Source organism: Octodon degus, unplaced genomic scaffold (assembly GCF_000260255.1).
Source record: "Octodon degus isolate 3935 unplaced genomic scaffold, OctDeg1.0 scaffold00151, whole genome shotgun sequence".
Taxonomy (NCBI): Eukaryota; Metazoa; Chordata; class Mammalia; order Rodentia; family Octodontidae; genus Octodon; species Octodon degus.
In genome coordinates, this window is record NW_004524727.1 from 2,865,698 (window position 1) to 2,881,908 (window position 16,211).

Below are 16,211 nucleotides of genomic sequence, written 5' to 3' on the forward strand. Positions count from 1 at the left end.
TCCATCCTTACTTCTTTTCTTTCCTTCTTTCTTTCTCAGTATTGGGGATTAAACCCAGGGTCTTTGCAGAGAGCTACATCACCAGCCTTTTTTACTTTTTTTCCCTAAATTTTGTGACAGGGTCTGGCTAGGTTCCAATTTAGCAGTCTTCCTCTTCCAGGCTCCCCAAGTGCTGAGATAACCAGTATACGCCACCACACTGGCTGTCCAGTCACTTTTTTTAATGGTAATCACTGAGTCCATAGTTAGACAGTGACTCTCAGGCCCAGTGACACCCAGAAGGGCCACTGCCTGTCCCCAAGGAGGGTATCACCAGCATCCTCTCTGGCCCAGCCCCTCAGCTCTTTCCTAGGCCCTGAGCTGCTCTTTCTTCTCCATGCCCCAGGATGCATCACTCAGGGCTGAAATGGAAACATATTAGGACTCAGCAAGGGGCAGCACTTTGAGGAATTTGCTGTCTGGCGTCCATTCAGCTGCCCTGGGCCTGCTCTTTGCATCCTTCTGCAGTGAAGCCTGGGTGCAGCCGGGCATGTCAGTGCAGGCCTGCCATTCCAGCACTTTGGGAGGCTGTGACAGGAAGGTTGTGACCTGGAACTCAGCTTGGGCTACTTAGTGGCTTAGAAAGATCCTGTTTTATTTATTTATTTTTTTAAATAAAAGAGCGCTAGGGATGTAGCTCAGTCCAAGCTTCTGGCCTCCATCCCTAGTAGTGTAAACAGATAAAACTGCATCTCTTCTGTGTGAATAGAAGCTGCAGAGCTGCAGGGTGGGCCTTGATTTGGGTAGAAGCTGAGAATTTGCCCAGATCCTTAAAAGGAGTACCAGGTGGCTGCCAGCCCCCGCCCCCCGCTGTGATGTGGAGGTGTTTGGCTCCTGCTGTTAGGAGCCCTGTGTTACAGTCCCAGTCTCCAGGGACGCCTGAGCTGCAGAAGGGCGTTGGCTCCTGGGGCGTCTGAGCTGCTGACTGGGTCGAGTCCTGGACTTGCACTTATTCAGAAACTGAACCTTGGTGCAGCCCTTACCTCTGTGCCTTGCTGCTGCACCTGCAGAGTTGGAATGGCAGCGTGGACTTCAGCTCCTGTGAGAGGAGGGAGTGCAGGTGCACGCTGTCTTGGCATGGGGTGGACTTGGCAGGCAGCTGCTCCCGAGCCCTTCCACTGCACACCTGGGGTCACTTGCATCATGTGGGCTGCAGCCCCTACTTCCTGACATGGGACAAAGCCTTTTCCCAACCTCTGCACTCACGGGCTCCACTGTGGTCTTGAGTCAGTGCTGACACGTTCTTTCATGAGATGACCCTTGTGAAGAAAGAGCGAAGGCTCTTGCTCTGAGGTTTCTTCTTTGAGTCAGAGCTCTTAATTCTTGAGATGGAAGATTGTTGTGTGGCTCAGGACCTTTCCCTGCAGCAAGGCCTCTGGGGCGCACTGTGGGAGGAGCTGGGAGCCCTAGGGCTCTTGGTGTCCTGAGTGCCACCTGCATACCCTGCACTACCAGCACAGGCCAGGTCTGTCTCCGTGGGTTCTTTAGGTCTGCAAAGTGCCTCTGTCTCCATTGATGCTTCAATATCTGGCAAAGTACAAGGTGTGATCAAAACATAGGGGGATGTTTAAATTAAAAATATGCTTTATGATAAAGGACATATTGCATGAATACCCTCAAATCCTCCCCCTTTCTTCACAGGCACTCATCTCATTATCCTTTCCACTTTCTGTAGCAACTCTGGAGTCCTCTTTCCTGAGGGTCTTTACCAGGTGTAATAAAAATATGGTGCTACCCAACAGAAAGGAAGGCTCATAAAAACATGGCCCTGTGAATATATCTTATTGTGTGCCTTCTAGCTCTTCTCCAAAGTAAAAAGGACTATGAACAGCAAATGCTTTGAAACTATCCAGGACATTGAGGGAGCCAAGACAGCACAGTTACAGACCCTTAGGAAAGAGGACTCCAGAGCTGTTGCAGAAAGCGGCGAGAATGGTGGGGTGAGTGTGCTTGAAGTGAGAGGAGCATTTTAAGAGGGATTCACGCAGATGGTCCTTTATGCTGATGCATTTTTAAAAATTTTAATCATTCACTATATTTTTTGATCATATGTAAGGGTGAGCACTGTAGCCATAGACAGCAGATTTAGCTTTTCTGTTTTTCCATTAGTAGCTGTGTGCATTTTTTAAAGCTGTAGGTGTTTGTATTTTAGGAAAATGCCTTTACCTTTTTGGCTTTGAAGAAGGAACTCTTGGGAAATTCTTGACTTTGCTGTAGACAGACTGCATGAAGCTGAGGTTCTGCCAGACTCTGGGGAAGGAAGGCTGCTCCTCCTCGATCCCCAGGAAGGGCCGAGTGTCCCTTCCACACCATCTCTTTGCATCTGTGATGGCTCCTGGGCTGTCTGGGGGTGTCAAGGCCCTCTGTGAGTCCAGGCTGTCCCATCCCCAACCCTCCTGGCTGGGAGGCCCCAGAGGACAGAGCCTTGACTCCTGTCCAGCTCCTGGAGTGCGTGAAGGCTGCTGTCTACTGAATGAATGAGAATCTGCTTGTTTGGGTAGGAGCAGCTCCTGTTTCATTCTGATGACAGGATGGGAAATGCGCGATAAATAGAGATCACTGGAATGTAGGTCGTTGCCTGGAACTCGAGCCCAGAAAACTTATGAAAATCCCCATGGAGACACCTTTGCACAAAGCTGTTTTCTAAGTTGCCCAACTAGTGAGTGGGGAACTCAACGCTCTCATTTTGATTTGATGATTTGTGCCTGAGTGACATTTATCTAAGACGTTGTTTTGAGTGACTAAGGCAGGCTGTGATTTTATCTAGTATGGGCTTTGCTAGTCACAATTAGCGAAGGGTGAGCTGCTTCAGGGCTGTGTGCTTAGATGTAGACTAAACAGGGCTTGGGCTTTGGAAGGATTTCTAGCTAGGCTGATTATTGTTTGTTCTTGATCACTTAGCTGTGAGCTAGTCTGGGAGCTGGAGAAACCAACCAAATGTTACCTCCTTCGTGGAGCATGCGCGTTGTAATCCTAGCATTCTAGGAGGCTGAGGTGGGAGGATCTTTAGTTTGAGCTCAGCCTGGGCCATTGAACAACTTAGTGAGATCTTGACTTAAAAAGGTTACAAATAGGTCTGGGAAGAGAGCTCAGTGCAAAGGCCCAGGTTTCAATAAAAAAAAAAAAAAAAATCAGTACAAAAAAATAGTCTTCTATTTGGCCCTCTTCTCTTGATATGCTTTCTGTGAAACACAGCATACGTGCAGCGCCCAGCACTGTCCCTGTGTGCTGCAGTAAAACCCTGCTGTCATTACTGCTTTCTGTCAACAGCTCATAACCCAACAGCCTGGAGCTTTGTTCACTCATTCAGTCAGTTCTGCACTCACCAAGCTCCTGATGAGTACCAGGCTCTGTTCTAGATGTTGGAATTACTGCAGTGCCAAGTGACACAGACTCTGCTTCCCTGGGGACTTCATAGCAATGAACTAATAACTAGGCGGAACATGGTGGCACATACCTGCAATCCTGCTGTACTGGGAGGCTGAAGCAGAAGAGTCACAAGTTCAAGGCTAGCTTGAATGTAGCAAGATCAAGGCTTAAAATGAAAAATATAAAAAAGACTGGGGATGTAGCTCAGTGCAAAGGCTTTGAGTACCTAGTACCAGAGAAAGAAAGGAAGGGACGAAGGAAGGGAGGAAGGAAGGGGGAGGGCAAGGGCAGGGTAGGGGCAGGGCAGGGCAGGGACTAGGCCTACCATGTTCCAAATGCTGTTCTCAGTGCAATGTAAATTAATTAATTAGATTCTAATAGCCTACTGTATATATACATTAACCAATTTAAGCCCAATGAGTAAGGTACTTTTCTCAGAGGAAGAAATTGATAGCCAGGATGTGCCAGTTAGGTTGGATCTGAGCTTCGTGTCCCGGTGGCTGGCTGACCACGGCCTTGCTGGCTCTGCAGAGCAACCAGGGAAAGGCTGGGCCCCAGGCACACCAGGAGGAATGGCCAGCAGGAGTCTGCCTGAAACCTTGTACTTCTTCTTTCCTGAGTACTTTCCTGAGTTCTTTTTCACAGTATTATTCTCTGGGGCAGCCAGCTGACCCACCCCACAGCAGTTCTCACGTCTGTGGCTCCATTCTGTGGTGCGTGTCTTATTTCCTTCCTAGAATTTGAGATGGGATCAACTTACCTTTCTGTCTCCCACGCCTGCGTAGCGTTAGAATTTTAGGTACCTAGTGGCACAGGGGTGAAAACCGAGCAATCATTGTATGAATAGTGCCTTGTACCTGAGGGGCATAAATATTGTAAGGAAAATCCTCATGTTAGACTCGTGATAGAAGACAGTGGGTGGAAACTCTTTCTAAATGTCCTTTCTCTAGCATGCCTAGGAGTTTCCTCTAAGGGACTGGACAGTCTAGGTGTTTGAAATTTCTAAAGCCGGTGGATGTGGTGGTTCTTAGTAGAGTAATATCTTGGTGTCCTGGACCCCTAGTAAGATGTTGGAGCTGGAGAAGAGTGTCCTTGGACAGGAAGTAGCACAGTCTTGGAAACACCAATGTTCTTCTTAGAGGACTGATGGTGCAGGAATCTACACTTGAGTCTTTGGTGGTGAAGAAGATGATGGGGTAGGTATCCCACACCTCCAGTGGCTGAAGAGTGGGGAGTGGGTCACATCAAAGTTGACAGGCTTCTTCCTGCATGAGTTTCAGGAGGGAACAGAAGCAAAACCAAGAAGCACCTAGGAACCATGTGTAGGGAGAGGGGTGCTGCTGGGCATCATGTTGGGGAGGCTGAGTGCAGGCTGGGCCATGGAGCCATGTGCTTGACCTTGAACTTCACCTGAAGCCCAAGACAAGCCACACAGAGTGTTTTAGAGGACTAAGGACATGGTCGGATAAGCATGTCTGGAAATGTGTGGGAAGGACAGACCAGTGATGGTGAGATTGGGGGAGAGTGGTTTGGATTTCAAGATGATGTGGTTTAAACTATGGAGTTGGTGAGGGAGGCATAAGGGGTAAGTTAGGAAGTGGGCTTCTAGATCATCTCTTTTGTCCTTGAAGATGGGCAAGGTCCTCACCCAGAGCCTCGCCCATGTTTCTGGCACGGCTTTGCTGATGTCTTGGACCACTGCAATGTGTTCTCAGACACCTATGTAGTTCAGGGGACTCAGGTTCCAGGCTACCTGCCAGGAGTACCTCCCTGTCTGGCTCAGGGAATTTGGGGACACCTGTGACCAGGCCCTTGAGGCTCCCCCCTTACCACCAGGGCCTGGTGAGGAGAATGTGGACCCAGACAGGCCTCTGCAGGCAGCAATGCCGTGGAGCTGCAGATCAAGGGGATCCTGGAGTAGTGGGGTGTGTGGGGAGCCAATTCTTAAATGCAGGGGGTTTGGTAAAGGGAGCCTTGATGAGGAATTCTGATCAAGACATCATCTTCTTTCCCTAAACCTTTCAGTCTGTTTCCACTGAGACTGGAACTGAGGAGCTTGCCTTCTGCAGGCTGCAATGGCTGACCCAAAGGCTTCCTAGACCCTTCACCTTCCTAAGCTGCAGGGATCTCTACAGTATTGTGCTGTGTGTGTGTGTGTGGGGGATACTAGGGATTGAACCCACGAGTGCTAACCACTGAGCTACTTTCCTTGCTCTTTTTATTTTCTTTAATTTTGAGGCAGGGTTTTGCTAATTAGGTTGCCCAGTCTAGGCTTAAACTCAAGATCCTGCTGCCTCAGCATCCCCATGGGCAAGAATTATCCGTGGGTGAGCACAGCATGACCCTACAAGAACATCTGCCTCCCAGACTGTATGATAGGAAGCGACTGCAGGCTTGCTTCACCTGGAACCAGCCGGGACCACCACGGGTCCCCTTTGCAGACCTCTCTCTCAATACCGGCAGCCTTTCTCTTCCTGAGTTTCTTGTGCCGTTCTGCTCACTAGTGAGCACTGGACGTGGAGTTGGTGGGCTTCCCTGACCGCCCGACCTGGCTTTGAGTTGGCTCTCAGGTGTGACAGAAGACTGGCTGAGAGTGAGAATGATGCTTTCCTGCCTGCAGACAAGTCCTCACTCTGATGGTCACCTCTGTGAAACTGGAATGGCCCCCCAAGTGACAGGCACTACAAAACTAGCCCTGGGTGCATCTGACCTTTCACCCTTGCTCCCTAGCCTGCCTGGATCCCAAGCCTGATGGCCTCTCATGAAGGAGTGGCTCTCGCTGACCTCCGCCACTGGACTTCCTGTCCCTGGCAGGTTCCCGCAGTCTGGCTGAGTTCCCAGCTCACCCGGCCTCACCCTGGGCCACTTTGTCCTCAGCACTTCCTGCGAGGAACCCAGCAGGAAAGCACATCGGACCCTTTGCACAGTGGCCATGTTTGCTGTCATGAAAGGAACACTACGCCCGGCTAGGGGCAACCTGGGCTTGAATTCCAGCTCTTCCTTCCAGGGCCAGCGGCCCTGGATGAGTCGCACTGCTTCTTGCACTTCTGTTTCTTCAGCTCTGCCTGGGCAGCGCTGGATCGCTCTTCCCCTGGTGAACTAGAGCAGTTGGATAATGTAGTCAATGGCTTTGAGTCAACCCAGAAGCAAACTTGTCCCTAGCACCTCAGGGTCGTCTATCTCCCTTTGAATACTTTTTTCTTAAACCCTAGGCAAATCTGTGATCTGGCTGCCAAAATGTATTTGGAACACCAGGCACAGCACACACTTGTGATCTCAGCACTCAGAAGGCTGAGGCAGGAGGATCGCCAGGAGTTCCATGCCAGCTTGGGCTGCAGAGTGAGACCTGGTGTCACCAGCAGCAGCAACAACGATAGAGAAATCCAGCACTTGATAGTTGCTGTTAATATAGTGACGATCACGATCATTAAGATGCGCTGTGGAAAGTGTTGCCATTGTGAAAGTTTAAGAATTAAAGGAGGGCTGGGGAGATGGCTGAGCAGTGGAAGCATTTGCCGGACAAGCACAAGACCCCGGGTTTGATCCCCAGTACCTCATACTGTGTCAGCCTCGCGCTGAGCCATCCTCTGAAACCATGGGGAAGCTGAGACAGGAGGATCACTAGGAGTCCAAGTTGCATTGTAAGACCCTGTACCAATTAATTAATTAATTAAACTTTTTTTAGGGCTGGAAAGATAGGTCAGTGGTCTAAAGCACCTGCTTAGGCAAGCTTAGGCAAAGCAGAGGGATCGTGGTTTGATCCTTGATACCACATACCGCACCAGCCCCGCCCCCAGAGTGGGTTGAGCCAGCCACAAAAAGAAAAAATAAATAAAAATAAATAATAACAAATTTAAAAAGAATTAAAGAAAACTTTCAAAGGAGGAGGTTAGGAGGTAGGTGGAAGGGCTCTTTTCATGTCTGCAGCTCTTTGTTCTGTTCTGTGGTTCTGCTGCTAGTGGAACTCGTGGTCTCAGGGCTCCCGAGCCTGGGCTGGGGGTACATGGAGCTTCATGGCCACGGGAGCTGCCAAGCTGGCCTGGTCCGCAAAGCCCAGGAGGAGCTGCACCGCCCTGCTCCTGACCTCCTCCCTAGCACCGGCGCTGGTGAACAGGCCCGATGCAGCCAGTGGAGAGTGTGGGATCTGTTCCGTCCTATGCTAATGCCAGATTGAGAAAGGCATCGGACACTCACTGTGCCACTGTGCCATTGGAGGACAGTGCTGCCTGCCTGTCACAGTGTCTGGGCTTGCCAGCAGAGCCTCTTTCTTCTTTGTGGACTACTGGTAGGCTGTCAGGGGCTGAGCGGGGCTGGGAGCTGGTGAGAAGCTTTTCCCGCGAGAGCAGCAGGTGCAGGACCCGGGACAGATGGTGAGCGCCGTGCCCCTGTCCACTTCCGCACTCCGAGCAGGGGCTTCCCGTTTGCTGTTCTCTTTTCCCTGCTGAAGTTAGGAGATGAGGGTGGGTCCTTGTTTTTATCTAAGATATACATATACAGGGTGATCAAGATGTGTGGTGAATGTTTAAATTAAAATTTATTAAAGTGAAGACACATTGCCATGAAATCCTTCAAATCCTCCCCCTCACTTCAAACATACCCATCCAGTCATCCTTGCCACGTTCTGCAGCAGTCTGGCATCCTCTTCCCGAGGGTCTTTCCTAGGCGAGATCACGAATATGATAAACGCTGTTGCCAGGCACCACCCAACAGAAAGGCAGCTCATAGTCAGTACTGGACCTCACACTGTGACTTCTGGCTGTTCCCCAAACTAAACTGACTAGGAAAATGTAGCATTCATTGAGAACATAGAGGCAGCCAGGAGTGTAGTTAATGACCCTCAGGAAAGAGGACTCCAGAGCTGCTGCAGGAAGTGGCAAGGATGATGGGATGGGTGTGTTTGAAGAGAGAGGAAGGATTTTGAGGGAGATTCATGGTGAGGTGTTTTCTACTGTAATGTAATTATTTTAAGCATTCACTGTATGATTTTTTTAAAATCACATCTCAGGGCTGCCCTGGTTCAGGGTCCACATGCTGGGTCTTTTCAGGAGCCAACAACTTGCATTATTTTCCTGACTCCTCAAGAAAATCAGGATGCTGGGTGTCACTGTCCTTGTCACACATGCATCCCAGTGTCTAGGATGGGAGCTCAGGCAGAGCCAGCACTTGCTGTGAATGTCTTCTGAATGCCTGAGTGGGGAGTGGGGCATTTAAATTACTAGGCCCATGGATGTTCCTGTTGACTTCTACGGCAAGCGAGCCATTTCCCTGGGAAGGCTGTCATCCCCAGACTGTCTGGGGACTGAAGTTGCACCAGCACTCATCTGTCCTGCTCCTGTTTCTGCCAGCAGTGGGCACAGTCCTGAGAGTTGTGGTGATGCCCCATTTCCCAGTGAAGGGACCAGGGTCTGGGGCCCTGGGCAGCTGCTCCAGGAATCTCAGCTGAGCAGCTGGAGTTGGAAGCCAAACTGCTTGCCTAGCTTCTGCTGCTCCTCTGGGGTGTGCATCCTGCAAGGCCTGCATATGGAGGCCAATGTAGACCCTGGCCTGGAGCCTGGCCTACAGAAACATAAGCAAGTCCAGGCAGTTCCTTGGAGGGGCAGGCCTGCAGCCATGCCTAGGATATGGAGGTTTGTTTTTTTTGCAAGCCTTTTGTCTGCCTCTCTGGTGCTGCATGGGATGCAGATTGAGAAAAGGGCTGGCTTCTGCAGTGCTCATGGGTATCCGCAGCAGGACCCCATACAGTCAGGTGGGATCGGCTTGCAAAGGGTGAGCACCTTCCCAACCAGTCTCCTCTGCCTTAGGAGGGACTCGGGCTCTGTGGGCACTAAGCTCATCTCCATGCACAAAAAGGAACCGTGTCCCTGCTGTAGAAGCCTGCATGTGGGTGGTAGCACGCATAAGGCGCAGACATGGTATCGGACATTTGCTACTTCCCAGCATTTTTATTTGGAGCACTGGGGATTGAACCCCGAGTCTTTGCACTGAACCGCAACCCTTTATATTTCCCCTTTGTAGACAAGGTCTCTTTTAATTTGCTCATTTGCCCAGGTTGGGCTCAAACTCATGATTCTCCTGACTTGACTTTCTAGAGTCCAGGGCTTACAGGCAGGCACCACCACCCTGGCTTGTTCTCAGTACATTTTAAGGCTAGAACTTGGACTCAGGTTTGGTGCTGCCCTGATTTGCTCTCCTGGACTGGCTGGGTCTTGGGCTGTTGCAGGCTTGTTAATGTGAAGGAGATGAACAAACCCAGGCAGCTTGCCGTGGCAACCCAGCCTCTGCAGAGCAGGAGGGTGCAGCCCCCATCAGGTCACTCAGGCAGCATGGGGATGGCCTGGAGGCTTCCTTTTCAAATGCATTAAGTCTCTGCATAGCTTCTGAGTTCTAAACTTGGGTAGGGGACAGAGAGGTAAACCCCCTTTGGGGGCTGGTACTGGACAGGACAGCACCTGGGCACCAGCTAAGCCCCACAACTGTGATGCACTGAAAGCTTCCTTTTAGGAGAGGGGTCAGGGTGGTTTGGATGTGGGGTCACTCCTGTTGGACATGGGGGGTATGATGAGTTCGAATCCACACTTGTGACCTGGAAGGGGGTAGATAGGGATAAGCATGTGGATTTGGTGTGTCATAAAAAGTTCAAAGCCAGAAGCACAGCTCCTGGCCAATGGACAAAGGAACAGCTCTGGTCCTGACCCAGATCTACCTCTTATCCTTGCCCTGAAGGTACCTGGGAACTGTAGTTTGTGAAGCCTGTCCATCAGGCACTTTCCTTATGACCTCCGCTTGACCTTGGTCTGGCAGCCAGGACAGAAGCATTGATCCTGCCTGGGTCAGCCAACTGGGATCCAAAGTGGAGCACATGACACTGTTGAGTACCCTCTTGGTGGTCCCAGCTTCTAGACAGGAGGTAGAAGGAACCACCTTTAAATGACCACCAAGATCCATCTCCAGAGTGAGAGTTGCACAGCCTAGCTATATGTGAGGTGGGCAGCATTTCCAGGGTGAGGTTGGGGCCCAGCGGCCTGGCCAAGCCTTGGACCTGATGCTTATTCTGCAGATACCTGCCTAGGGAAAAAGGCTCCCAGTAGCAGTAGTGCCTGTGGGCCCATGGCGCAGGGTTGGGTAGAGGACCTGGGCACCAGTCAGAATCTGTGGTCCAGAGATTGGCTTGACCACTCCATGCCACAGAGCACTTCTGTTCCTCCAAGTTTGTTTATTACTCCTCCTGCTCAGCTGCCAAGGAACAAAAGTTGGAAGTGGGGACTTGGTCTCACTCTTGGGCAGGAGCTTCAAGGTGAAGTGGGATATAGGAGGCTGTTGACAGAGCCACCTTGTCCTGTGGCCCTGTTCCCCTCCTTTGGGTCAGTGGATAATCTCCATCCGTCGGGAGCAGCTGGCCAGTCTGCTCTGTTGGAAGCAACCAGCATCACAGACTGAAAGGAGCAAGAGGAGGGAAGATTTGTTTCTAATCAGCTCAGTTCCAGATTAGCACAGCTAAATTATTCTATTCCTGTAAAGCATTAGCTATAGGGACAGAGAAAAGGGACTTAGACAATAGAATAGGGAAAGAAGACGTGTTGCTGCACATTTCAGAAAATCTCAGGACGTTAAATGACTGTCTTGTTCAGATGGTTGCATATAAATAAGATGGTAAATTTTATATCAAACATATTCCACAACATTAAAACATTTTAAATAGAAAGAATCAAGATATCATATGCATACCGATTTCTAAAGATGGATGTGCCTATGATGTACTACAAACACACCAGTACAGAGGAAAACAATGTAAGGCAGGCTTGGTGCTTGATGCATGCAATCCCACTATTCTGCAAGGCTGAGACAGGAAGACTGCATGTTTGAGCCCACTCTGAGCAACTTAGTGAAACCCTATCTCAAGATTAAAAAAGAAAAAATTAAAGGGCTGGTGAAGTTGTGTGAAGGCCCTCAGTTCAATTCTTAGCAATGAAAGAAATTAAGTTTTTTAAAACCCTGCCTTCTCTAGTGTTCCTTTTTAAGGCTGAGAAATAGGTTCAGTCTCTGAGCCACAGAGGCTGGGGAGAGATGGAACCTGTACCAAAGTCGTTTTCCCAGCTCCCAGCCTGAGGTCATTGTCTAAGACCACACTGTCTGTCTTTCTGATAGAGATAAGTATTGGGAAGCAGCACTGGGTTTTGAATCCATCCAGACTTGGTTTCTCCAAACCTTCTGGCCGAAAGCACTCCCAGAAGTTGTCCTGCGCTTGATGTGAACCTTGCCTCCCTTGAGGGGCTCTGCTGGGGTCACCCGGGATCTGGAACCAGTGGGTGGCAGTAGGAAGAGAAACAGCCGAAGATGAGCTTGGGCTTGGGGTCCAGCCGAGCCCGGGAGGCCTGTGGTACTGCTCATGAGCACCTTCTCCTTTGCACCTTTGAGTAGTGCTGCATGTCCGCAGGCAGGGTGGACACTGGGGTGTGCACTTCTGAGATGGTGACACAGGTGCATTCCAGTGCTCTCCGAGCCTGAGCCCAGCCTTGCCCGTCACCTACCCTCCAAGCCTTCCTGCACATGATGAGATTAACTGGAGAAAGTCTATAGGAGGAGGGTTTGGGTGTCAGGCTCTGGAAGGTGGTCCCCTAGCAACAGTTGGGAGGAAAACAGGGGTCGCGGGAGACTTTGGGCTATGGAGAAGGCCGGGCAGAGGATGCCAGCTTGCACTTACTTCCAAGTTCAAGTGTCGCCTTGAATAAGCCACTCTGGTTTCTTTTTCTTTGTGAACAAGTCACTATGCCTCCTCCTCTCAACTTCTCCCATGGTAAATTTTAGCTGTAAGAAAGCAACATATTTCTATTTATTTTTGCAGTACTAAGGGTTGAATCTAGGGCCATCCACTAAACGACATTCCCAGTTGTTTGTAATTTTTTTTTTTAAAATCTTTGAGACAGGATCTCACTAAGTTGCCCAGGCTGAGCTCAGACTTGAGGTTCTCCTGCCTCAACTCCCTGCAGTGCTGGGATTCTAGGCCCACACCCCCACATCGCCTGTGTCTCTCTGATATCCCCAGTGATGACATCAAATGCATCGATGAGCCCAGGTGCCAAGGCCATGGAGGTTAAGGTGAATTTTGTTACTTTTTGCTCCAGCACATCCTGAGAAATCTGATTTCTGCTCAGCAATCCCAGGCATCCTTAGAGGCATCCTGACGTTCTCATCTGCAGAATGAGGGGGTCAGATCCCTCAAAAGCACTTTGGTGAGGCCAGCATTTTTCTAAGGCTGGGAAAGGGCTTTGCACACCATGCTGTCTTGCTAACCAGAGGTTGTAGTCAGAGCTTCTGTGGACCTCCCAACTGGTTAGACCTGAGTTCAAGTCCTATGATAGCAAGTCTTATTATCATTATGCAAAGGTGACTGAGGAAGGGGCTCAGTCACCATAAGCTCATAGCCATTTGCCACCAAGAAAGGGCAACTAAGATGTAATCTGCTAAGTTGATAAAGAGATCTCCAGCATGTTGTAAACTTTGTGGAAAAGTTTATTGGTCTCATTCACTAGCACATGTCTAGGTCGGTAACACTGGAGGAGCTCTGTAAGTACCATTTGCACCCCATGAATGAATGAGTGGATGAATGAATGACTCTTCAATGCGTTGGAGCAGGAGCCACATTTACCAGTGAGGGGTCTCAGATCTCTCTTGGTAGCTCATGTCTTCTCTTCCTTGCAGGACCCGGGTCAAGCTGGAAAGCTTGGAAGACGCCTACATCCTCCGGGGAGATGATGATTCCCTGTCTGACAAGCACGGCTGCCCCGCCTATGTCAGCCCGGAGATCCTGAACACCAGCGGCAGCTACTCGGGCAAGGCGGCAGATGTGTGGAGCCTGGGGGTGATGCTGTACACCATGTTGGTGGGGCGCTACCCTTTCCATGACATTGAGCCCAGTTCCCTCTTCAGCAAGATCCGGCGAGGCCAGTTCAACATTCCAGAGACCCTGTCACCCAAGGCCAAGTGCCTCATCCGGAGCATTCTGCGGCGGGAGCCCTCTGAGAGGCTGACCTCGCAGGAAATTCTGGACCATCCTTGGTTTGCTACAGATTTTAGCGTCTCGAATTCAGGGTATGGTGCTAAGGAAGTGTCGGACCAGCTGGTGCCGGATGTCAACATGGAGGAGAACTTGGACCCTTTCTTTAACTGAGCACGGTCCCAGGCAAAGACTTCACAGGTACCAGGAGCAAGAGAGGGCCCCACAGTGGACATCTTCTGGAGGGAGACATGTGGCCTGGCTGGCCGGCCAGAGAGACGCATGCATGTGCGAGTTTCGTGGTTCAAAGCAGGCAGATCTTCAAGGAGCTGATTAAACACAAAATGTGTGGGGGGCGGGCAACAGACATGGGGTCAACGTAGGGGTCATACAGATGGGGTCCCCTGGAGCTTCTCTTCCTTGATGAGACCCTTCTTTGCCAATTGGACCGCTTCCGCCTACCCCACTTTCCATTCTGTTCCAAACTAGTTTCAGATCTTGATAGAATCAAAACTCTGCCTCAAATACACCTCTTGGCATTGCACTGTTAGCATTTAACTTCTATGATTCAGGGAAGGAACAATTGGCTGAGGATTTTTTTTAAAATAAAAACAAAACAAGCCAACCACCCATGAGATAATCAGTGGGATTTGCTTAAAAAAATAAACAATTCGGTGCACACAGATGAACCTGGAACCTGGGTGCTAACCTAAAAGGAAAAACAACCACAACAAAAACCCAGTTGGTGTCTCTTAATGGCTCTCTTCAGCTCGTCTTCTGAATAAACTATTTAATATCCTGGTTAGAAATTGGCGCATGGAGCCATTGCTTTCTGGATGGGAAAATTCTGTTCTCTGACAGACTCTTCTGTTTTGTGTCAACTGGCCGGTGGCAGGAAGCTATTAGAAGTCAAACTTCCCAAGCATTACTCTTATCATGGTCTGAAGAGGGAGAGGGGGGAGACAACAGGAAACGAGCAACTCCATGCCTTTCTGCCTTGCTCTCCCAGAAGGTGGTGAGGGTTTGCATGATGGGCATTCTTTTTGGAGATGATCCGGCCAGCCCAAGAGGCCGGGAAGCTCCTGGAGTCTTCACAGACATTCTGATCGCAGCTCTAGATTTTGTCTTTGTTTGATGGGAAACTAGTGAAACAAAGCAGGTTGTCCCACATGTGTAACATACAGGGCAGCTATTTAGTTTTCTTTACCAAGAACGATTCTTTTGGCTTGGAAGGCCCTTTGGTTTGGACAGAAAAAGTGGGAAGTATAATAAACTGAAAGCTAGGATGATATAAATAAAATCAGCTCTCTATCCCAATACGCACCTTTGTATTTTCGAGAACTCTTCTATTTATTAAGGAAAATGTCACATTGTGATGTATTAAGCCAGTACTTCAATTACGGGTCGACTTGGGATGACATGTCACATGCTGTAGCTAACATTTATATATATTTTTTCTCGTTTGAGTATTTCTGTCCCTGAAATAACCTTTGATTTGGCTTTTCTAGGTAGCTTTACTTGATTTCGAGTGGCCAAGATGTTTTTTTTATTCTGCTTTTTTCTATTGCTGTATGATACAGACCACTTTTGGCATAAATATTTGTGTTTCTAGTACCTCAGTTGTTTGGATTTTACTGCCTGTATATGTTTTGTGAAAAATGGTCCTGTTTTTTGGATAGGTAACACGTGGACTCTAGTATGTAAATGTTACTTGAATCTGTGCTTTATTCTAGTACGTGGCATGTGTGTGTGCGCAGACTCTTTGATGACCTGTGCCTGTGCAGCCAGAGCCTCTGTCCCCAGGAGGGCCACTTCCCTGTTCAATATCAGGAGACAAGGCAGCCGCAGAGACACCCTTAGTTTTATTTTGTTAATGGAAGAGATAAAGGAGAGAGGTTTTTTACATGCTGGAGATGGTGCTGCATCGAGAAGGACCTTAATTCTTCCCTTTCCCCTATTTTTTAAGTACCCAGTAGGAGGAAAGAGTGATGTCATGCATGGTGGGGATCTATGGCCTCTGGTGCTCTGTCCTGTATTTGGTTTAATGTTTTTGTCCTAATCTCTTCAAATCAATAAAATTGTGCGTATTTAACTAAAATGCTAGTCTAGGGGGTGATGATTTTCTGTCAACATGGTGGGAAAGCCTCCAAACATCAATAGGAGCTCATATATTCCTCTAGGAATTCACACTGTCAGAGAGAACTACCATGTCTGTTTCAGAAAGCTAGCCATGGTGGTGCATCCTGGTCGTAGACGGCACCCAATGAAGAGGTGACCCAGCTGTGAGGGTGCTCACCTCGGTGCGGATGACTCCAATCAGGGAGCTCCCAGCTGCACGGGCTGCTAAGACGTGGCCCTGGGGAGGAAGCACTTCACCTAGGGGCACATCTCTGGCTTCTGCTTTCTGGCCCTTTCCTTTCCTTTCTGTTTCCTGGCTGCTGTGAGGTGAGCAGCTTTGCTCCACTGTGCTCTCCTGCCCTGGTATTTCTGCCTAAGTGAATGCTCTGAAACCATGAGCCAAATGAAATCCCTTCTGTAGATTTAGAGTGTGAAATATTTTAGCCCAGCAATAGAAAGGTTATTAATATACTTTAACATATTGAAGCCCACTTATGTTGGCCAATCTAAGTATCATAGCTGGCTGGGTTCCAACACACCAACACCCTTAGGAGAGCTGAATCCCATTCCTATTCCAGATTAAGAAATCTGCCTAGGAAGATGAGTGTTTCATGCAGAGAAAAACAGCCCACAGGTGGCAGAGCCAGGCCTGCATCTCAAGTTTTTAGTTCATGCTTGTTTACTGTTTCTG

At 49.3% G+C, this 16,211-nt stretch overlaps 1 protein-coding gene across 3 annotated transcripts in view; it reads left to right on the forward strand.

Moving 5' to 3' along the window:
• Trib2 (tribbles pseudokinase 2) overlaps positions 1–15,500 on the forward strand; it is a 27,110-nt gene extending 11,610 nt beyond the window's left edge. For all 3 annotated transcript variants that reach the window (XM_023702395.1, XM_004642331.2, XM_023702394.1), the window contains one exon: positions 13,108–15,500. In XM_023702395.1, the coding sequence (XP_023558163.1) occupies positions 13,108–13,576 (469 nt within the window). In that variant the 3' untranslated portion in view covers positions 13,577–15,500. The remainder of the gene's footprint in view (positions 1–13,107) is intronic.
• The last annotated feature ends 711 nt before the right edge of the window (positions 15,501–16,211 follow it).